Source organism: Choloepus didactylus, chromosome 12 (genome assembly GCF_015220235.1).
Source record: "Choloepus didactylus isolate mChoDid1 chromosome 12, mChoDid1.pri, whole genome shotgun sequence".
Taxonomy (NCBI): domain Eukaryota; kingdom Metazoa; phylum Chordata; class Mammalia; order Pilosa; family Megalonychidae; genus Choloepus; species Choloepus didactylus.
Window position 1 is genome coordinate 959,313 of NC_051318.1, and position 23,103 is coordinate 982,415.

At 48.0% G+C, this 23,103-nt stretch overlaps 1 protein-coding gene across 4 annotated transcripts in view; it reads left to right on the forward strand.

Moving 5' to 3' along the window:
- The first annotated feature begins 12,878 nt into the window (after positions 1-12,878).
- Positions 12,879-23,103, forward strand: part of LHFPL6 (LHFPL tetraspan subfamily member 6) — a 178,943-nt gene continuing 168,718 nt past the window's right edge. The window contains exons 1-2 of one of the 4 annotated variants that reach the window (XM_037799676.1): positions 12,879-12,901; positions 14,530-15,082. In XM_037799676.1, coding sequence (XP_037655604.1) covers positions 14,698-15,082 — 385 coding nt within the window. In that variant the 5' untranslated portion in view covers positions 12,879-12,901; positions 14,530-14,697. The other 3 variants (XM_037799675.1, XM_037799677.1, XM_037799674.1) reach the window with 3 other exon arrangements.

The following is a 23,103-nucleotide window of genomic DNA, read 5'->3' on the forward strand; positions in this document are numbered from 1 at the left end:
CCTTGAGGGAGGCACATGTTCTCTTAGCAAGGGAACACCCTCTTTTATTAGTGGGGTGGCAAGGAAAGCAGAGGCAGAAGCCTTGAGTTTCCAAGGACAGCCTGGGAGAGACGAGCTACCGGGCTCAGAAGAAGTCAGGTGCGTGGGATGAGATCCAGGAGGGGCCAGGAGGAGGGAGTGGCCATGAGGACGCCCGGCAGCTGCTGGCCCTACAGTCAGGAGGCCCCAAATTCCTTTTTTTTTTTTTAAAGAAGTTGTAGGTTTACAGAAAAACCAAACAGAAAATACAGAGTTCCGTATACGACACCCCCCCACACACACACACTCAGTTTTCCCTATTATTAAAATTTTGCATTAGTGTGGTAACTTTGTTACAATTGATGAAATAACATTATTATAATTATACTATTAACCATAGTCCAGAGTTTACATTAGGGATCCCTGTTTGTACTGTACGGTCCTATGCTTTGTTTTGTTTTTGAGTGTATTCTAGTGACATAATTACAACCTAAAATTTTCCCTTTTAACCACATTCAAATATTGTGGCAACCTGTGGCCTGAGCAAAACAGGCCTGCAGATCTTTGGTGCACAGCAGTCTGCAAGACCTAGGCAGCTAACTAGTGTCTTTCTAAGCCAGTAAAGAGAAAAAGGGTAAATTGACCTTAAAATGTAACTTTACGGGAAGCAGGCAGGAAGTGACAGGCTCTTAGTCTCACAAAAAGAACAAAATATAACTGTTCAAGTGCTATTCTAGTCCTTCCTGCACCAGCCCCCAGGTCAGAATGACCTGTTCCTGCGTCTGTGCTCCCCCCACCCTTAGGAAGGCCTTTGTCTTAAACCCATATAAAAGGCTTTCTGTCCTCTTTGCATTGCGTGGTCACTTCCCCGCGAATGCGATGCCTGCCTGGCCTGAGAGAGCCGTCATGATCTCTCCACGACTTCTCACCCTGTAAGTAAGCCGTGAATACAAGTTCATGTATCAGAAAATCTTTGTTGTCTTCTTTGGCCTTTGGACTGGCAAGACCCTCTTGGGCTGCGACAATTGGTGAGCCAGCCTAGAGAATTAAATAGCTGCCAGCAGGAGACTAAGGAGATCCCGGGCACTGATGACAGGAACTTGGGGAGGGGAAAGGAGAAGGCCCTGGGCAGGATACTGGGGAGACGTGCGACGTCTATGTGGGAAGGGGTGTCCACCCTCCCAGAGGAATGGGTGTCTATGGGTGGGGGGGCAACCCTCCCAGATGAGTGGAATCTGCTGAGGGAGTATGGAAATGTTTATAACTCTCTGGCTGGACAAATAGCCATCTTGTATCAGGCCACAGGACCACCGGGGATTCAGAAAGAAAAAAAGGGCCACCAGATTGTGGCTGCATTGTGGCCATTGTTAGAGGCTATATGCGCCACTACTGAGGAAGCTTTAGCAGCTAAGGTGGCCGTAAGCCACCTGGGAGGTAAACTAAAGCTAGAAAAAGGTATGAGGCTAGCACAAGCAGAAATGAAAGATGCTCTGGATAAAAGTTTAAAATACCAGCATACCAGCACCCTAGAGTAAGAGCGCATAAGCTGCCCAAAGGGCAAGTTAGGTGTATCCTGGCTTCCCCTGACTGGGACCCTAAAGTGTGGGACCCTGTTGATTCCTCATCAGAAGATGATGCGCCCCTGTCTGACTGGGAAATTGACACTAAGGAAAGTAGGTGTACTCGACCTCTGTTCCAACAAAGAGTTAAACAGCGGAAGTTCAGCACCCTGACCCCCCATGGGGGGAAGAGGGCGAGGCAGTGGCAGCAGCATCTAATCAAAAGGAGGTTTCCCCAGATGAACTAAGAGATGTTAGTAACCAGTATCGATAAAAACCTAGACAGCCATCAGCAAACTTGTTGCTCCTGTTTAATTTTGTGTTAAATCTTGCTAATATGTTATTTGGAATATTTTCAGATTTTTTCCAGTCATCCTGTGTTAGCCTTCACATGGGGAAAACAACAAGGGACATTTGCTGTGCTTCCACAAGGACACCTTCAAATGTGGAAACCTCCAGAAGAGCCTGACTACTCTACCAAGTTCTTGGGTTTTGTCTGGTTGGGTAAAACTAAGGCTATTCCTTCAGCTGCTGTTAAAATGCAAAGTTATCCCACATTGCTTACTTCTGAATGTTTGATGCCTTTTCTTGGTTTGTTAAGTTATTGGGAAGTGTTTACACTCTATTTAGTATGAATTTTGAAACCTTTGTATACCCTAATTAGAAAAGGAGAGGTGTGGGAATGGGATTTTCCACAGCAGGCTGTGTTTAAAAAGACTAAGTGAACTATTTTGCAAGCACAGGCTTTAAGGGGGGGTGGACCCCAATATACCCTGTGATTTGGATGTGGCCAGTGCCAATATTGGCTTTGAGTGGGGTTTGCAGCAAAGGCAACAAGCTAAATGTATACCTGTTAGATTCTGGTCCCAGCTATGGAAGGGCACAGAACTCAGATATAGCCCTTCAAAAGAGCAATTGTGCACAGTTTGTAATCCTCTGTTGCAAGTGTTGAAGGTCTAACTCAGGTGCCAGTGACCTTACAGAAGACCATACCTATACAGGTATGCAGATATGGGACACTGTAAATGAGCCCCACTTGGGGAGTGCTCAGGTGAGCACACTGAAAAAATGGAAAGTCTACCTCCTACGACATGGCATCTTTGACAATGGCTCTTTAAAAACAGAGATGCATGAAATTTTAGGACTGGCCTCCTATGTGAGAGAGCAGCATGCCCTGCTTCCTGTGGATCCTTCCGAGGTGGCTCCTCCCGTGCCCACCATTGATGGACAAGGAAATACACCCGACTCTGCATGGACTGGCACATGGGCAACCTGCTCCCTGGGCAGCCGTGACTGTCCAGCCCAGCGCTGACACCATCTGGTGGGAGGACATCTGGACTGCCTGCCACAAATGCAAGGTAACCGTTTATCATGTCTCTGCCCATAACACCAATTCATTACTGGGTGACATAGAAGTGGATGCCCTAGCGAAAATTCCACAGCCTAACACCAGCAATGCATGACGTGGCTGAATGGCTGTGCTGGCAGACTGGGCACCGAGGACACCAGATTCCTGTCACCTGGTGGCAGGTAAACTATATTGGCCCCTTTCCTCTGTCCAAAGGGACAAAATATGCTCTCACTGCTATGGATACAGCTCAACACTTAAAAGATGATAGAAATGATGGACTCGAGGACTGCATCAGAATTAACTCCAGATAAAGGGGCCAGCTGCCTTCAAGCCACAATGGGGCAGTGATGATAACTCTCTCTTACCTGTGCCACAAACACTAGAAATTGGGGAAAATAAGGTCAATTGGCTCTGGTTCTGGCACATGCAGTCACGCTGGTTAAGAATCCTAAGCCCATGGGTGTTAAAAACACATGGGAAACTAACTAGTTCTGACTCTAACGGGCTCCCTGCAGGGGGAGGAAACATGGTATTTAAAAGCCGCTCACCTGGAATCCTTTTATCTACTGTGAAGACTCGGTTTATATATGTTGTTAAGCCACTCAGCTGTCCAATTTAATGTTTACATGTGTTGTTAATTCTTGTTAAAAAGTGTTACTATTTCAATAATGCATTGACTAAAATGTTTGCGGTATTTAGCCTTCTAACAAGTATAATGTTATTGGTAATAATATGTTGTGAAATGCTTAAGAATAATTTCCAGAATTATATTGAAAATTTTAATGTAGAGGGTATGAGGGATTTCTTTTTTTTCATTAAAGGAAAAGGAAGTCATTTTGTCCTAAATTACTGGTTGTATCAGAATAAAAAAAAGGAGATAGGGAACAAAACCTGAATGAATATAGAAAGTTGCAGAAATTTGGTGAAAAGGGAAATTTATTTCTGTGGTCAAAGTTTTAAAAATGGTAAAAACTAGATATAGAATAAAGCAAAATGCCTGGTAGCATTATCCTTTAGCTATTTTAGCCAGGCAGTGCTTGTGCTAAATGGTAAAACTCATTAACCTGGCCATAGCACCACTTGCTAATAAGTTTATTATCTCTCTGTACCAATGTAATATTACTGTGTTGTTTATTGCATTGTTGTTGTGAATTATGAATGTAAAGTCTGTCCTATGGTCAATGCAAACTGTTGCGTAGGGTGGATTGTGGCAACCCATGGCCTGAGCAAAACAGGCCTGCAGGTCTTTGGTTCACAGCAGTCTGCATGACCCAGGCAGCTAAATGTTTAACCTATTATGTTTCTAAGCCAGTAAAGAGAAAAAGGGTAAATTGACCTTAAAATGTAACTTTATGCAAGCAGGAAGGAGGTGAGAGGTTCTTAGTCTCACAGAAAGAGCAAAATGTAATTGTCCAAGTGTTATTCTAGTCCTTCCTGCACCAGCCCCCAGGTCAGAGTGACCTGTTCTGGCATCTATGCTCTCCCACCCTTAGGAAGGTCTTTGTCTTAAATCCTTATAAAAGGCTTTCTGCCTTTTTTGCATCGCTGGGTCGTCTTCCCTGCGAACGCGATGCCTGCCCGGCCTGAGAGAGCCGTCATGATCTCTCCACGACTTCTCACCCTGTAAGTAAGCCCTGAATAAAAGTTCATGTATCAGAAAATGCTCGTTGTCTTCTTTGGCCTCTGGACTGGCACAGCCCTCATGGGCTGTGACAAATATATAGTTCAGTGCCATTACTTATTGTGCAGTTTGAAAGTATTATGCCCCCCAAAACGGCATTGTCTTTGATGTAATCTTGTGTGGGTAGACATATCAATGTTGATTAGACTGTAATTCTTTGTGTCCATGGAGATGCGCCCCACCCAACTGTAGGTGATAACTCTGATTGGATGATTTTCATGGAGGTGTGGCCCCACCCATTCAGCGTGGGCCTTGATCAGTTTACTGAAGCACTATATAAGCTTGGACAGAAGGAGCAAGCTTGGTACAGCCAAGAGGGACACTTTGAAGAATGCACAGGAGCTGAGAGGAACTGCAGTTCACAGAGACATTTTGGAGACCCTTTGAAAGCAGATGTTTGCTCTGGAGAAGCTAAGAAAGGACAAATGCCCCAAGAGCAACTGAGAGAGACATTTTGGAGAGAAGCTGAAGCCTACAGAGGAATGTCCTGGGATAAAGCCATTTTGAAACCAGAACTTGGAGCAGACGCCAGACTTGTGCCTTCCCAGCTAGCAGAGGTTTTCTGAACACCATTGGCCATCCTCCAGTGAAGGTACCCAATTTTTGATGTGTTACCTTGGACACTTCATGGCCTTGAGACAGTGACTGTGTAACCAAATAACCCCCCTTTATAAAAGCCAGTCCATTTCTGGTGTTTTGCATTCTGGCAGCATTAGCAATCTACAACACTTATGTTTACAATGTCGTGCTACCATCATCACCATCCACTACCAAACCTTTTTCAAACAGAAACTCTGTATGAATCAGGTAACTCTCTACCTGGTAACCTGCATTCTAGTTTCCATATGAATTTGATTTTTCTAATTATTTCATATCAGTGAGATCATAAATATCTGTCCTTTTGTGTTTGGCTTATTTCACTCAACATGATGTCTTCCAGGTTCATCTGTGTTGTCACATTTATCAGGAATTCATTCCTTCTTTCAGCTGAACAATACTCTATCATATGCATAGTCCTCATTTTGTTTATCCATTCACCTGTTGATGGACACCTGGGTTGCTTCCATTTCTTGGTGACTGTGAATAATGTTGCTGTGAACATTGGTGTGAAAGTATCTGTGCAAGTCCCTGTTTTCAGTTCTTCTGGGTATATACCTAGTAGCGGGATTGCCGGGTCATGTGGTAATTCTGTACTTAGCTTCCTGAGGAACCACCAAACTGTCTTCCACAGCTGCCGCACCATTTTACACTCCCACCAGCCATGACTGAGGTTCTGTATTAGTTAGAGTTCTCCAGGGAATCAGAATCAACACGAGATATCTGTAAATATGAGATTTTATAAAAGTGTCTCACGCAACTGTGGGGATGCATGAGTCCAAATTCCGTAGAGCAGGCCGCAAACTGGCAACTCCAATGAGGGTGTTCAGTGAGCTCCTCAGGAAACACTTCGCTGGCTAGCTGAAGAAGTGAAGGTCCTCTGTCTGACTGGCTTGAAAGTCTTCAACTGATTGGATTAAATCCAGCTGACTGAATTCTCTCACTGTGGAAGACACACCCTTCGTGGATGTGATCAGTCACAGCTGCAGCCACTTGACTGATGATTTAATAAACCAGCCTTCTGGATTATTAACCAGCCACAAATGTCCTTGCAGTAAGGGTTAGGCCAGTGCTTGCTTGACCAGACACCTGGGCACCATCACCTGGCCAAGTTGACACATGAACCATCACAGGTTCCTATTTCTCCACATCCTCTCTAACATTTGTGATTTTCTGTTTTTAATAGCAGCCATTCTAGCGGGTGTGAAACGTTGTCTCATTGTGATTTTGACTTGCATTTCCCTGATGGCTAAGAATGCTGCGCCCACATCCCATGTTAAGTGGCGATAGAGAAGAGGTGTTTCCCCACCTGGACTCTGCTCTGAGAACTCTGGGGTAGAAAGAAGAGAGGCCCACAGTCCAGGGACAAGAGACCCAGGCTTCAAGGAACTTGCAGGAATTTTGGGGCCTCACAGGATAGGTTCTTGAGCTGTTGCAGAAATGTTCAAGAAGAAAGTGACCCCAGAAGAATAGAAGGGTACAGAGAAGAAGCTGGTGGATACTGAGGCCAAAGCAAGGTTTTCCTTGAAATATCCCAACACGCAGATGTGCAGCTTGTGCCGAGGCTCAGGCGCTAATCTGTGCCTGGTGACATCCATGCTCCCTTCCTGCACAGCTGCAACCCTTCCTGGCTCTGTCCTGAAATACACTTTCTCGTGACCCGTCCAGTCCAGTGAGTTAGATTTAGTTCTTTCAGGAATCTTGCTTAATTGACAATTGTCTTATAATTCTGATTTAACAGTTTAATTGCATAAGAAATCCAGGTTATTTGTGGAAAAATTAGTCAGATCCACCAAAAGAAAAGAAAAGTCCCCATGTTACTATATTTTTCTCTTATTAATTTGTAGGCAGTGGCTTATTTCAATTACACAGTAAAACTTTTACCTGCACTGATCAAGGAAGGGCTGATTTGGCTAATATATTTCTGGACAGCTGAGGATCTCTGCTTTCGAACTTCTAATTTTAGCTAAATGGAAATACTTTAAAAGCACATCGCATAATTTAGTGACTAGAAGAAGAACATATTTTTGATGATGTGGAGTCACACACTAACTTTTTATCCAGTGTCTCTTCAGGCCTGCGATCTGTTCGCCTGGAGCTGGTGCGAGGCCCAGCGGGGAGTCCCCCAAGAGCTGGGGTGCCCACCCCGGGGAGAGGCTCCAGGGAGGGAGGCTGGGTGGGCTGGGAGCTGCGCAGGGCTGGAGAGGGCTGGGACCCGGGGTTGCCGTGGAGGCCGCTGGGGTCTGGACTGAGGCTGCTGCCTCCCCACAGGCCGTGCCGACTGCTGGGGCCCCGGGAGGGTGTCCTCTCGCGTGACGGCGGCCGGGCTGGGGCTCCCACACTTTCCGCCTCCGAAGGGCAGAGGGTGCCGCCCGGCTTCCCTGCCCCTGCTCCCAGGACCAGAACCAGAACCAGAACTGCTGAACAGTTCTCTCCTCCCTCCCCTCCATTTCCCCCCCTCTCTGCCGTTACCCCCATCACCACCTCTACTCTCCGTCTGCTCACACGGGTGACCTGTGTTCCACTCTTGACCCTGTTTTTACTCCTGTATCTTCTGTCTCTTGTCACCTCGCCAGGAGCTTTGGCTTTCAACAGGCCAAGACGCTGATCTTGAAGAAGGGACACACCCAGGTGGACAGTCACCCTCTCAACCGCGCCCCCTGCGGTGGGCGAGTCAGCCGGGCGGCATTGGAGAACTGTGGGCGCTCGGCTCCCCCTTCCCCTGCGCCCTCAGCACGGCCCTGGTGCTGCCCACGATTGGTCACAGATGAGCAACCCTAAATTAATGCCCCGCTGTGGTTGCATTCAGCTGGTGGTAGTTCATTTGGAGTCTCTGAGAGGGCAGTAGTGGTCCTCCCCTTTCCCACTGGGATCTGAACAAGCAGCCGGTGGACGCCAAATGTCCGGTTTATAGCTGACGGAGGCGGGACTGGGGCAGCTCGGCCCAGGCAGGGGCCTGCGAGCCACGTCAGAGCCGGGCAGGGCAGCCCCTCGACTCCGGCCCTGCCCCAGAGGGAGAGCGGCCGACGGGCGCCAGGGGTTCCCGCCAGCACCCAGGAGACCCGGGGACCAGCCCCTGGGGAAACCCGGAGGCCGCACGTCCCCTGAGTGCCCGCAACGCGCAGTGACTTACAGTGGCCACCCGCCTCTCAGTGCCATAACTACCAGATCACGGGCGTTCGGGTTTGGCTTTCTCCTGACAGCTCCCTTTAGCAGTACATTTTATCCTTGCAAAGGGCCTTATATTTTGGGGAGGGGTTAGGATTTAAAAGTACTGAAGAAACAGACCTTTGTGAATGTAAAATATTATTACCACAAATAACCATTCTTCTCTCTTCCTGTTGTGTTTACAATAATCTTCTCTGACACGGCTGGGAAAACACAAACAAAAACAGAAAACACGTAGACGTAACATAGAGAAGCCTGAACTGATTTTTATACTGGAAGAAAACATTAAAATATATGTTAGAAGTAGTACAAGCATCACAGTGATTCAATACTAAACCTAATTATGTGCTGCTTTCAAATGCACACTGGATCATTGGGCAAAAACTATACATTATGTATTATGGACATTTTCCTTTTTGATGGTTGAGTGTGAACTATTTGGTATGTTAAAGTGTGATTTAACACTTCACATTTTTTCTTCTTGTATGTTATTAATTTAAAATATGTATGCCACTTTAATTCATAAAATAATAATGTATAGAAATCATGTGGCACTTTTTATTTCTAAAGGAATTTGCAAACTGTAAATGAATAATGCAGACAGCCCCACTGGAAGGGGGACAAGCAACAGACGCCTTATTTCCACGAGAGTCGCACAAAGGGCTCCGCGTAGACTGTTCTCGGCTGGACGGAGGCCGCCCCGCGGGAAGGGCCCGGGGTCCCTGGGCCCGCGGGGGTTCACAGCCGTGGAACAGCAGCTCTCCTTCCACAGGATGTGGGCGCAGCTAAATACGAATTTCAACATAAATAACTGCACACAAATGGAAGAATTAGCATTTTAAAGCCACGCCCCTCTTGCTCACGGGCTCCTTGAAGGGAGCCCAGAAGACCTGCGAGGCGCTTGGCCCCTGAGATGTCTCCCTTTGTGTAAGGTTAAAATGCCATTTTATTTCACCGTTTAAATGCATCTTTGGAGGGATTTGTGCAAGGAAAGGGCCTCCCCGGTCCGCGGCTTCTCCTCACCTCGCGGGGCTCTCAGGGGGCTCCTGGTGTCCCGCACCCCCGGGTTTCCGGCCCTGCCCACGCGCCCCGCGGGGCTCCTGGAGACGGTCCGGGTCCCCAGCGCCCACTGCAGGCTTCGGGCGGGTCCGGCGCTAACTCGGCGCAGAAAGGGGGCGCCCGGGCAGCCCCTCGCCCTGCTGGGGTCTGCACCTGCTGTGGGGGCCGCTCTGGGGTGACCAGGGGACAGTGTCCAGCAGGGGTGCGCCTGGCGCCGAAGGCAGAGATGGAGCCGGGAGCAGCCTGGGGCACGCGGCCGCCTGAGGCTGTTTCAGGGCCCAGCTCCCCCCACGGCCTTCTCGGGTCTTCTCCTGGGGATCCTGGGGCTCCAGGCCCCGGGGGGTCACTTGTGCTTGGAAACAGCCGCTGCATCTGTGGAAGGCTGAGGGTCAGGGTCAGGGGTGCGCTGCCTGGACGCCCCCGAAAACCAGGAGGTTTCACGACGCGGGAGCCAAACCCTCCCCTCCCGCAGGCACCAGCCAGGGCCTCGCGCCCCCAGCCCGGGGAGTTCCTCAGACGAGCCCAGGGCGTCCTCCCATGGGCATCGGGGTCACCTCTGCGTCTACCCACACCGCTCCGTGCACGGCCCCGGGGCTCCCCGTGTAGCTGTGGGGTCCTCCCTGGGCTGCGAGGCCGCGCTCTCTCCCGCCCAGCGTTGGCTCACGTGCTCACCTCCCCCTACCACAGGGCGGTGAAGGGGAGGCTATCGCAGCACCCCACTGTCCAGGGAGGGTGCAAAGGGGAAGGCCGGGGGTGCCAGTGCCCCTCCACTTTCACCTCATCCACCAGAACGCTCCTACAGCCACTCAAGCTTCAAGGGGGCTGAGAAATGGGGTTTGAGTTTTACTGCTTCCATAGGGGAGGAAGATCTGGAAATGGTTTGCCACAAATGTGAACTGAAGTCCTCTCCACCACAATCTGCCCTGCCGTGGTAAGAGGGGACGGATTTTATGGGGCCTATAACCCGTCCCTGAGGTCACGGGTCACCACTCACTGCGAAGCTGAATGTCCGCTCTCCGTGGGCTGTGCTGGAACAAGGATAATCATTACAACATTAATTCGTTCATCCATTCTCTCAAAGATCAAAGACCAGTTTTTGAGTATTTATCTACAATTGCTAAGCATCGAGATACAAAGTTGATCAGTGTGGATTCCTGTCATGGAGAATATTCCTTGTCTGTACAGTGCTTTGTTAGTCAGGAACAATTTCAGCTGCTAGAAACAGAAAATTCAACTAACGGTGACTTAAATCATATCAACAATTTATAGTTTTTTTCAAATACTTTTAAAGGAGGTGAGCTGAGGTTTGGTTCAGCAACTGTACAATGTTAGAGTGCTGGGAAATGATGGCCCTGTGATTTTCCTCATGGTTGCCAGAAAGCTGCCACAGCTCCAGACATCTCATCCTTCAGGAGTGTGTCCAAAGGCAGCCAGGATGGTAAGAGAACTGTGTTCTCATGCTTCTCTCCTTCATCAGGGAATTTGATCTTCCACAGTGGCCACTTCGGCACACATCTCTGAAGACTCACTGGCTGGTTAGTGTTGTCACCACTAACTTGGGAGGCTAGAAAAGTATGAGCAAATGAGAGGGAGCTGGGAATTAACACTGGGTAGCCACTCAAGAGCGTGGCCATGAAGGTTTTACAGCTTTCCACATACTTTCACGTTCATGATCTCATCTGATGACTCAGAGGGACCAGCGTCTGAAACCCGAACCAGGAATAGGACACCACAGCCACATCTGCTACGTGGGAGAGTCTCCCTGAGAACTAATTTAAAGATCCTTTGAAGGAGCAAGTTTATTGCCAGGGTTTAAACGATATCATAAGACATTATGCCTGTCATGTGTGCCTGTAAGAAACCAAAGAGTAATTCAGAAGATGTTTCAGTTTGGGAAGATAATTGCATGATGAATGAAAAGGGAAATCGGGATATGTGAACTCCAGGCCCAGCTTTGGGGAAGACGCTGGAGGATGGTGAGCCTCGGTTTCCTCACCTGTAAAATTACATACTTGGATTAGATTAAATGATCCCTAGACTCCTTCTTAAACATAAGTGGATCTATATGATGATGCTAGCAGTCATCACGAAAGGGAACATCAGAGCCAGAAGCACATTAGAAATCATCTATTCTAACTGCTTTTTGCAAATGAAATAACAGGCCCGGAGAAGTCACCATTCGTCCAAACCCACTCCTCTCCGTTAGAGGTTTGAGTCTTGGTGCGTAACGAACCATGCTTTCACCAACAATCGACACTGCCTCCCAAGAAAATCGCTGAAATGCAGCCACCTCCTCTGCATTCTTTTCAATTTTAGGTGAACTTCTATGGTATCAACACTGTTTCAGTGGAATTCAGGGAATGAGATTGTTTAAAGTGCCCTTTTTAGCTGTAAGGTCTGGGGCAAATTATTTATCCTTTCTGTGAAATAATAATTGCACCTTCATAGTGGGTTTTTTTTTTTTTTTCTTTTTTCTTTTGGATTAAACTTACCAAAAGATCTGGGTGCAGTGACTGACACACACACAGCTGGGCCCAGTCTTGGGGGTTAGGATTGTCGTCAGTGTCCCCCTGGCCTTCTACTCAGGGCTCAGGACGACACCAAGCATGAGAAGGTGTCCTGGACCTGCTTCCCCCAGAATGTGTGGGGCCGTGTCAGGATCTCGCTGTCATTCGTTCATGTTCCTGCGATTATCTTCTCTCTTCACATCTCAGAGCCATTAAGGTGCTGGCCAACACTGACGAGTGTGGGAGAGAACTGGAAGTCACCCCAATCCTTATCGTGCAATCGCAGAGCTCAGTAACTGGTGATTCATATAACAAGAATTAAAGCCATTTAAACCCGGGATTCTGCATCTAGGGCTCCTTCATGGACTGTGGGGCCCCCGGGAATCATCAGACATTTCACCCGAAGTGGTTTTGCGAAGCTGCTGACACTCTGGGCCAGTCGTTTTTTGTCCTGGGGGTTCCGTGCCTTGCAGGGTGCTCAGCAGCAGGCCCAGCTTCTGTCCACTAGATGCCAGCATCACCCCCCAGTGGTGACACTCAGAACCTTCTCAGGCTTGTCAGTGTGCCCGTGTGCGTGTGTGTGAGCATGTGCATGAGCACACCCCCCCCCAAAGAACCCCTGCAGTGAGGCTCAGGTGCATGTGCACTTTTTTGTGGCAACCTCATCATCATCATATTCTTAAAAAGGTCTATGGCCTCAAAAGGGTTGGAACCAATTCCTTAAAGCCTTGCAAAATGATGAAAGAACGCAGGACTGTCTCCGGCTGAAGCTGTGGAAAGGCGCAGGGCACCGTGGCTAATTAAAATTGTGCAAGTTGAAAACTTATGATGAAATGTATCCCTATTCGTTTATTACTTTCAAGTTCTTTGAAAAGGCACTTCACAAGTCGTGTGTGGAGAAGAGGACAGTGGGCTGCTTCCAACACCCTCCGCAGCGCAGACGCCCACGTCACCCACGGAGGTAGGCAGAACTTCCAAGCGGGTTAGAGCTGCTCACCGGCGAAAGAGACCCCAAGTCCCGACGGAAAATCAAAATCGGTTGTTTCTCAGAAAAGAAACCCAGCGGTGGGATTGATTTGAAAATTGATCGGAAGGAAGAGGGAGAGCGCGGGATGGAGAAGGGAGTGTGTGGGCGGGGGAGGGAGGGGAGAGAGTGGGGGGAGCGGGCGAGGGGGAGGGAGCGTGGAAGGGGGCGTGGAAGGGGGCGGGAGCGCGCGGGGAGGGAGAGCGAGCCGAGCCGGGTGGGGTCCGCGCGGCGCTGGGTCTCAGGAGGGGCAGCTGCGCCCCGGCCCCGCCCCGGCCCCGCAGCGCCCACCGCCCACCGCCCACGAGCTGCTCGGGCCGAGGACCCCGCGCGCGCCTCCCCGGCCGCCCCGGAAGGCGGTAGGAAAGCCGGCGCCCGCGACCCCCGGAGCCGCCGCTGCCCCCCGCGCTGGGCCGAGCCGGGGTGCGGGGCGGGCGCAGGAAGGGGCGGGCTCGCTGCCGGCGCCGCCTCCCGTCCCCCGCCGCCGGCCCGACCCGGGCCCGAGGGCTCCCGCCGCGCGGGCTGCGAGTCGTGCGCCAGCTGGAGGGGGCCGCCCAAGGGAGCCGCCGGTGAGCCCCGCACGGCCCCTGCCCCGGGCGCCGGCTCGGTGGTTCGGGGGGCGCCCGCCCCGGTTGCTGCTTTCCAGCATCCCCGTCCCTCGGCGGGGCCGGGCCGCGGGGGACCGGGGACCCCCTCGGGGCGGGGGCTGCGCCCGGGAAGAGCCCGGCCCCCGGCCACAGCACCCCAGCCCCGGGCCGGCGCCGCCCGGAGGGGTCGGGACTGGAAATGGGGCGGGGGGGTAAGGGGGACCGGGGCGTTGGCTGGAGCGCCTGCAGGCCGGGCTGGGGGGCTGCCGCGCGGGTTCCGGGGGGCGCCCCGAAAGGGAGCAGGTGGAAATGCGTGCTGGGGTTCGCCGTAGAGCGCTGGAAAGTTCGCCGCTGACAGTTGCTCAGCCAGCGATTCCTTGGGTTGGAAGGAATTCCCACATGGAGGACTGGGAGTGTTGGTGACAGTTCCCGCTGATGGATGTGCCTAGACGCTCCGTACTGTGTGCTGAGTTTTGGTGCTCTGCAGTTATGAAAAAAAAAATTGTCTTCATTTATTCGGTTTGGGCTCATGCAAAAAGTCAGTGCTCTGTTAAAGGGTCAGGGAGAAGTTGCTACAAACTATGAGCAGAATAATTTTGCAGGCCAAATAAACAAACCATGGTATGGTTCATTTTCTTTTAACATCCTGAATTATGAGTACTGCCAATAAAGATGCTACATTACTTTTAATGTGAGCGTCTGAAATGAATTCGCTGGCTTGGCAAATAGAAGTCATGCATCTCTTTAAGCAAATAGCTGTCAGAGGTGATTTGGGAGCATTTGTAGGGATGGAGACGCGAACAAGCGTTGAGCTAGTGTGACAAAAGTTTACTTAAAGTGCAGCTTCTGCTCACTCTCGAAGTGCCGAAGTGCCGGGACAAGTCTGGGTGGTTATGCAGTGGAAGTTGCAGACGGCTGAGTCCAGTTACCACTTCCCAGACGTTTTTTAACTTTCAGTATTTCCTGTTGTTCTGCCAGGGAACCTCGGCCCTCGTCCTTGCTCCAGAAGAAGGGAAGTCACCCTCCAGCAGCTCTGAAGAATCGTTCCTTCTGCGGACAGAGCCTCCTGTGGCGCAGAGCTGCGCTCACCTGCGCGCCTGCGCGCCTCGTGCCCTGACACCTGCGGGCCTCCTCCCGGCCGTGGGCATGGCCTCCAGCCTGACCTGCACGGGGCTGGTGTGGGCCCTGCTCTCCTTCCTCTGCGCCGCCGCCTCCTGCGTGGGCTTCTTCATGCCGTACTGGCTCTGGGGCTCACAGCTGGGCAAGCCGGTGTCCTTCGGCACCTTCCGGAGGTGCTCGTACCCGGTGCACGACGAGAGCCGGCAGGTGATGGTGATGGTGGAGGAGTGCGGCCGCTACGCCTCCTTCCGCGGCATCCCCAGCGCCGAGTGGCGAATCTGCGCCGTGGTGACGGGCCTGGGCTGCGGCCTGCTGCTCCTCGTGGCGCTGGCCGCGCTCATGGGCTGCTGCGTGTCCGAGCTCATCTCCAGGACGGTGGGGAGAGTGGCCGGCGGGATCCAGTTTCTGGGGGGTAAGTAGCTGCATGGAGCCGTTGCCCGGACTCCCCGTCGGCTGGGACCGGCCCTAGGAGCGGGAGCCGTGGGGAGCTGGTGCGCAGCGGCCGCGCGCAGGTTTTCTTGGAAACGCTTCATGGCGTCGAGAGCTCGCAAGTCGTGTCCGTGCTTGGACGCGGCATCCCTGGCCCAGGTCCACCGCCCATGGCAGGGAGGACAGCGGGGGTGTTGGTGAGGCAGAAGGGGAGACAGATTGGGTCTGACCGCTTCTTTCTGTCTGTCCCACAACAGGCAGTGGGGTGAGCGCTTACTGAGATCCTAAGGTCCTTAGAGCTTCACAGAACAGTGGAAAAAGCTTTTGATTCAGCATCCTCACCATCAGCCTTCATACTCCTTGGTGGATGCAAAATTGACCCTTGCCCAACCATAAACTGAATCTTTGAATAGGTGATTACTTTGTAAAATGAGACATGGGCTTGGTGTTAACAGCTGTGAAGGTAACTGTGATACAAGGATAGCCAGAGGCTTAATTGCCCTGTTAGGCAGTAACTTTTCCATGTGCTCCGACTGCGAGTTAAAATAGAGCATTTAGCAGATGATGTCAGATGTCGGCTTATCCCAAATGGACTGCGTAGTTTCACTAACACCAGAAAGGGTTTGATTTGAGCTTGGGTTTCCTCCAACAAGCACTGCTTCAGGATCTCGGCTCATATGGTTCTAATTGTACTTTATATATTTTCCGCTGTGCTTTTCACCTCTGTTCTTCAAGCTGACTGCCTGAACTGGTCTGATTTATAATCTGCCCTGGTGAAATATGACAACTTCCATAGATAGTGCAGGGGGAATGGAGATAAGAAGCCTGGGAAACTTACCAAGTGTGTCTGTAACTTTGGTACAAAGTAAAGTTCCCCTTCTCTTCCGTTTGATGTTTTCTTTTGTGAAGACTCCAGAAGAAGAACAAAAAGTCAAAATGGACGGTTCTGAGATAGATTACGTATTAGAGAACCCCAACAGAATATTTCAGGCTATTAAAGAAAAACTGTCAAATACTGTTTTAAGTAAGAAAATTTGTGTGCCAAAATGCAAATGGCAAAGTTTTGTGTTTTGAAACAAGAGAAAGTGTTGTCTGCAGCCCTTTATTGCTTTAGTGGCTGTAACTTTCTCCTCATTTGCTTTTCCCTGTGGTTTTGGCAGTTTGGGGAGGTTAACCGTCCTCTCTCTACCACCTCGTGGTTCAGCACCGGGCAGGGTTCTTCCGTGCGGTGTGTATGTTCATGGAGAAATGTGGTGACACTATTAGGAAACAAAGAGGTCGTCACTGAAAGTTGAAATGTAAATCCAGAGTTTGAAAACGTGTCAATATTACAGATTTTAAAAATAGATCTAATGCCAGGAGCATTTAAAATTTTTTCTTTAAGAATCAGCTTGGTCTTGCTGTTTGTGTTACACTGGGCTCAGGAAAAACACGTAGGCAGTTCCATTTCCTCCTTTTAGGGCAAATGCTGCTTTCTATTTTTTCTTCATTTTAGGGCAGGAACTACTTTTATTTCTGGCAGCTCAGGAAAATGCTTATGGAGAGAAATCGGTTTGTATTGATTACCTTTAAAAGCGAATGAAGGAAGGTAGCAGGGAGTGAAGCTGAGGGCAGCGAGTTGTATACTTGCTCTCTAAGCTGCATGTAGATTTTTGGAATTACATAGAACTAAATGTTCTACTTCCCAGAAAACCTGAGGGAAAAGACCGTAAATGTGTGTGGATATATATATTTTAAAGATCGTTTTTTTCTTGGTAGATGAGCTTTTTAAGTGTTACGTTATACTACGGATGTAATATATTACTAGCAGTTGCTACTCTCTCATTTCTGACAAAAATAATTCTGAATTGAAAACCTAAGAGCGTTATTTGGATTCTAATCTTCCCCAAAGGTTAAACATAAAAACATGAAATGTGGAAAGGTTTGTTAGAATCTGCCTTAATCAGTATCATTTCAAGGGAGTCCATTTGACAAAGATTGTTTTAAAAAGAATTCCTCTTATTGTTCATTTCATAATTGTTTCTTTTTATGAAAACTAGTGTTTAATAATTTTGTTTTTGTGAAAATTTTCATAAAATGGGTGGGTTTCATAAAGACCCTACAAAGGCCAACCCGGAGAGTTCTGAGAGCCACAGGGCTCTCAGTGGTGGGGTACTCCGCTGTAAGGCAGTTTCTTACTAAAAATGATTCGCCGGAAGGGTTATGTTTAGCTTAAGTCAGGGCTGCTCCAAAAACAACAGGAAGCAGGAGAATGGCAGAGAGCAAAGGCATCCCTTCTCAAGCAGCCTGCTGTGTGTAGGGTCTGCACATACGGTGTGACATCAGGCAGTCAAATCCCTGCAGCACTTTGGAACAGTTAAAGGACAGAGTGTCAACCTTAATTTTGAATTGCCTTGCCATGGTTGGCTAGAGGCTGAAATGTCACCTGTCAACCGATGGAAGAACAGAAAATGAAACTGCACCTACAGAAGGAACGGTCAAGGAATCCATAACGACTTAGCACTTTTCCTAAGTATTCCTAAATTTTAATTTCTACCATCCTTAACTCATAAGATGTATTTTTAAGCTTTTTATTGTGAAATAATTTTACACTTACAGGACAAAAATATGACAAAGCCTAGGCGGAGAACTCCAACATACTGCACCCCCCCATACACCTATATCCACCAATTTTAACGTTTTGCCACCCTTGCCGTATCTCTCTATTGTCGGAAATAAAGCGGTGCCTGTAAGGGAATAAACGCTCTCTCGGTTCTGGAGGAGAAAAGAATTTATTTACAATCTTGCAAGATGGGGCGTCCAGCCAAACACGCGGGAGGCTGGCGCGCCAGAGGAAGAGAATGGCGATGTTTAAATCCCCTACTCCTAATTCGCAAGTCCCTCCCCTGTTTCCCCATTGACTGGGTACTACAGAGGTTACAGCCTATCCGAGAACACTAACTAATTCATCTTTTGAGATTTTAATTTGTACAGCCAATCCCAGAGAGCCAACTAGCTCATTATTGAGATTTTGAACTGATTAGCCAATGCCCCCCCAAATTTTTATTTTTTGCTGTGAGTTCCCGCCTCTGATACTACCTCATGTCTCTTTACATCAGGCAGATTCTCTCTTCTCTTTGTCTGGGGCTTGTTTAAACTGGTTTTGCCTCCATTTCCCTTATTCCATGCTGTCTCTATGTGAAAACGAAACTTATTCCTTTCTTACAGATTCCCTCCTCTTTCTTTTTTAAACACTTTTAGTTTTCACATTTTAGATTCTCAAATTTGCTAAGGGCTTTTTCACATTCCTCATCATACGGATCTTTCTTATTTTTGATTCTAGTGGTTTTGATGGGTTTTTGAACTAGCCTTTGAGCACACAGGATTATGTAGCACCCAGCTGTTATAAACATTTTGGCTGGAATGATAAGGAAAATTAAAATAGATGTTGCAATTCCTTTCCATTTCTCGAACCAATTTTCCAACCATTCTATGAGTGGGTTGTTAATGCTAGAATTCTTTTCTAGTTTCTGAAATAAGGCTGTTAAGCCTTGTAGGGCTTTGGTGATAGTTCCATTAGGCGCTGTATTATAGGGGATGAATGTGCGACAATTTCCCCCAACTATAGCACAGATGCCTCCTTTTTCAGCTAGCATCATGTCTAGGGCCATTCTGTTTTCCCATGCCATTCGGCTAGTGGCATCTAACTGTTCTGCTATTTCTTTAATGACATCCCTGGTATAGTTGATAAATTTTAGCTGATGATTGACATTTTTATTGATGGTGACCCACCAGAATAAGGACGATTTAAATTCTGCAGCTACTTGATTTTTAGCTTTAAACTCATTAGGAACTTTCTGGGGAACCCCTATACTATCTACAAACATTTTTTTATTGAAGGAACTAGGTACACTTTGTACATTTTTCTTTTCTCCTTTGCCTTGGGTTGGTACTTTATTACTTTCAAATGCCAGGGTAAATGAGATAGCCAATTGAACCAGAGCACAGGTTCCTCCCCACCTTTCAGGTAGTGTTGGCCAGAGGATGCCCTTCCCACAGTACCACCAGAGGTCTGCTCGGGGTATAGTTAGGCTGGAGAAGTTGCCAGTACTATCCTTGCTCACATTCCACACCTGTGTACACAGAGCCATGGTACCAAGATCCTGGAGCCCTTCTTCCCATCTGGAGAGACAGGCAGAGTGGTTTCCGGGACCGAGGTGAGACGCTGGTATGGCTTTGACACTTCCCTTCTGGACTGGAGGGAAAAGGGAGGACAACGTACTACAACTTTCACCAGGAGTAGCATTTTGAAAGAGGAGTGTTATACATTTAAACTCCCTTTCATGCTTTTTCATCCCCAAGGGGAAGGGCATAATCTGAACAGTGGGTTGTTTGGTTGTACAAGCATAACAGTCACTTCTGTTTAGACTCTGGATGGTATGTTTGCCCCATTCTACCCAGGCATTTGTATTTCCATAACCTGTCTCTATTTCTGTGGTTTGCTTTAAGTCTTTGGTCTTAAGTGTTCTAATGACCTTGGGGTCAATTTGAACTGGAGAGTTAAATTCCAGCCAAGTTTCCCTTAATGGTTTTTCCTCCAACCTGGGTAAGACCCATCCCTCATACTGTGTGGTCCACCAAGCAGTGTCCCAAGAATAACAGGGGTTAGGTGTCTCATAAGTTATACTCTCAAATGTTCGCCCCCCAACAATCTTGCTTTCTATTTGAACAGTCTGCTTACATAAATGCTTATATTCCTCACTCAGTTGTTGCTGACGTTTTAGATTTTTACAGCTCATTACTTGACAAACATCAAATTGTACAGTTTGAGACTTTAAGCCTTTGACTACACTTATAACCAGCTTAGCAGAACCTGTTACTCCTTGAATATAGAACATTATGATCAGTATAAGCAATTTCATCATTAAGCTATACACAGAGCACAATGCAAACATAGGGTTTAATTCAGCCCTTCCTCCCTCCTAGTATGTTCTTTCAACTGTTGCCTATTTAAAGTGATCCTTAGGGGATCTGAGGTAGGAGTCACTTTCCAGGATTCAGGTTGAGTTGCTGGATACTTATCGTCTGGTTCAGGCACCGGTCCCTTCACTCGTGTGTAATGAGTCCAGCCTCTTTCTGCCGTTCGGACTGCCGTCTCAGTTGTCAGCAAGACCTGATAGGGTCCTTCCCAGATCGGTTGAAGTTTGGATTCTTTCCACGACCGGATCAGAACCCAGCTGCCAGGCTGATGTCGATGGGCAGCAAATTCAAGAGGCGGGGTCTGAGCCAGCAGTCCACGGTGCCTGAGAGATGATAAAGTAGAAGACAAGGCCAGTATATAATTCTTAAGAAAAAGATCTTTTGTGTCTAGGGAGGGGAGCTCTCCAGTCCACCTGGGGAAAGGCAAACCAAAAAGCATTTCATAAGGGGAAATTCCCAGTTCTTTTCTAGGGGCAGTCCTGATTCTTAGTAGAGCTATAGGTAAGCACTTGATCCAAGGTAACTTTGTTTCCAAAACTAATTTAGAAAGATGTTTCTTTATGGTTTGATTCATTCTTTCCACTCTCCCAGAGGATGGTGGATGCCAGGGAGTGTGGAAGTCCCAAGTGACACCCAGGCTTCTCATGACATTCTGCAACACACAGGAGGTAAAGTGACTGCCATTATCAGAGTCTATATTTTCCACTAACCCATAACGGGAAATGATTTGTTCAAGGATAACTTTAGAAGTTCCCAATGCTGTAGCTGAGGATAGAGGGTAGGCTTCCACCCATCCAGTGAGGTGGTCGACAATTACCAAAATATATTTTAAACGACCGATTGGTGGCATTTCAGTATAATCAACTTGAATGCTCTGGAATGGTCTCAGGCCCGGCTCTCTTCCCCCTTGTACCTGTTTTCTTAAAACCTTTTTATTAATTTTTTGACAAATTATGCACCGCTCACAGATTTGTTTAGCAACTGTATAAAGGCCTACACATCCAAATTGTCTAAGTACTACATCACACATGGCTTGTACCCCCCAATGACTCCCCTGGTGTAGGACTGCTAATATCTCCCTCATTATTTGTTTATTTAACATTTGTCTGCCATCTGGGAGAAACCATTTCCCCTGATCATTTAAGGTTGCTCCTAACTGTTTCAACTCTTTTACTTCTTTGGCAGAGAATGTAGGGACCCCAAATTCCTTAGGGATAGAGGGTATTAGGATCATTATTTTTAAAGGGGGGTAGAGAGAGGCCTCCTTAGCCTTTTCATCAGCCAACCTATTGCCTTTTGCCTCAAAAGTAGGTCCCTTCTGGTGTCCATTTATATGCACCACTGATATTTCTCTAGGTAAGAGTAGATTGGTTAATACTTGTTTCACCAATTCCCCATGAACCAGTTCTTTTCCTTTGCTATTGATTAATCCCCTTTCTTCCCAGATCTTTCCAAAGGTGTGGACTACCCCAAAGGCATACTTTGAGTCAGTGTATATTGTACCATCCTTTCCTTCTAATAATTTGAGGGCTTGATTTAGTGCATACAATTCACAAGTTTGAGCTGACCACTTATTGGGCAATCGGCTAGCTTCTTTTACTTCACAAGTTATCCCATCCACAACTGCATAGCCATTGTGCCTTTCTCCTTCTAGGACTTTGGAGGATCCATCTATGAACAGTCTTTCCCCCGAGTGCAGGGGAAGATCCCTTAGGTCAGGTCGGACTCGAGTTTGGTATTCAATTATGTCTAAACAGTCATGCTCAGGGGTCTCTACTTGCTCAGGCCCCTTCCAGAGGAAGGAGGCCGGGTTTAGGCTATGATCTGTTGTTAAGACCAAATCATCTTTTTCCATTAGGATTGCTTCATATTTTAAGATTCGAGAATCAGTTAACCATTTCCCTGCCCTTTGAGACAGAATAGTTCTCACTTGATGAGGAGTACTAACTACTAATGCCCCTCCAAAGGTTAATTTCCTGCTTTCTTCTACTAAAAGGGCAGTTGCTGCAATGGCTTGAACACACCCAGGCCACCCCCTAGAGACTGGATCTAAAACCTTCGAAAGGAAAGCCACCGGCCTTCTTTGGCCTCCCCAGATTTGGGTTAGGACCCCCAAAGCTGTTCCCTTATCTACTGTAACAAACAGGTGAAAGGGTTTTTCGAGGGAAGGAAGTGCTAGAACAGGAGCTTGCACCAGTGCCTGCTTGAGTTCATTTAATGCCTTTATTTCCACTTCCTCCCATTCTATCTTGTCAGGCTCTTCCTCTAGTAATTTTTGGTATAGCTCTTTAGTTCGAGATGCAAAAGAATCTATCCACAATCTACAGTACCCTACCAATCCCAGGAATTTTCTTAGCTCTCTTTTTGTTTGAGGAAGAGGCAACTCTACTATGGCCTGGATTCTTTCTGGATGGATTTTTCTTTTTCCTTCACTTATGAGGTGGCCTAGGTACTTAACTTCCCTTGCTACAAATTGCAGTTTACTTTTAGATACCCTTAATCCTTGTTCCCCTAAAAAGTTCAGTAGATTTTTCGTAGCTTGAGCCACCACTTGCCTTTCTTTACCTGATATTAATAGATCATCTACATATTGCAGAAGGGTGATTTCAGGTGGGACTGGAAATTTTTCCAGTACCCTCTCTAACTCTTGCCCAAAGAGATTGGGGGACTCCGTGAAACCCTGAGGTAAGACCGTCCATCTGTATTGCTGCTTTCGCCCATTGAAGGGATCTTCCCACTCAAAGGCAAACAGGTCTCTACTTTCTGGATCAAGGGGACAGGCCCAGAAGGCATCCTTTAAATCTACTACACTAAACCACTTATGATGGAAGGGAATTTTACTCAGGAGAGTGTAAGGATTAGGAACTACAGGGTGTCGAACCTGGACAATTTTATTAATGGCCCTTAGATCCTGCACCATTCTCCAGCTACCATCTGGTTTCTGAATGGGGAGAATGGGAGTATTAAAAGAGGACATACAGGTTTCCAAGAGTCCATCCCGAAGGAGACCCTCAATGATGGGTTGGAGTCCCTGTCTTCCTTTAA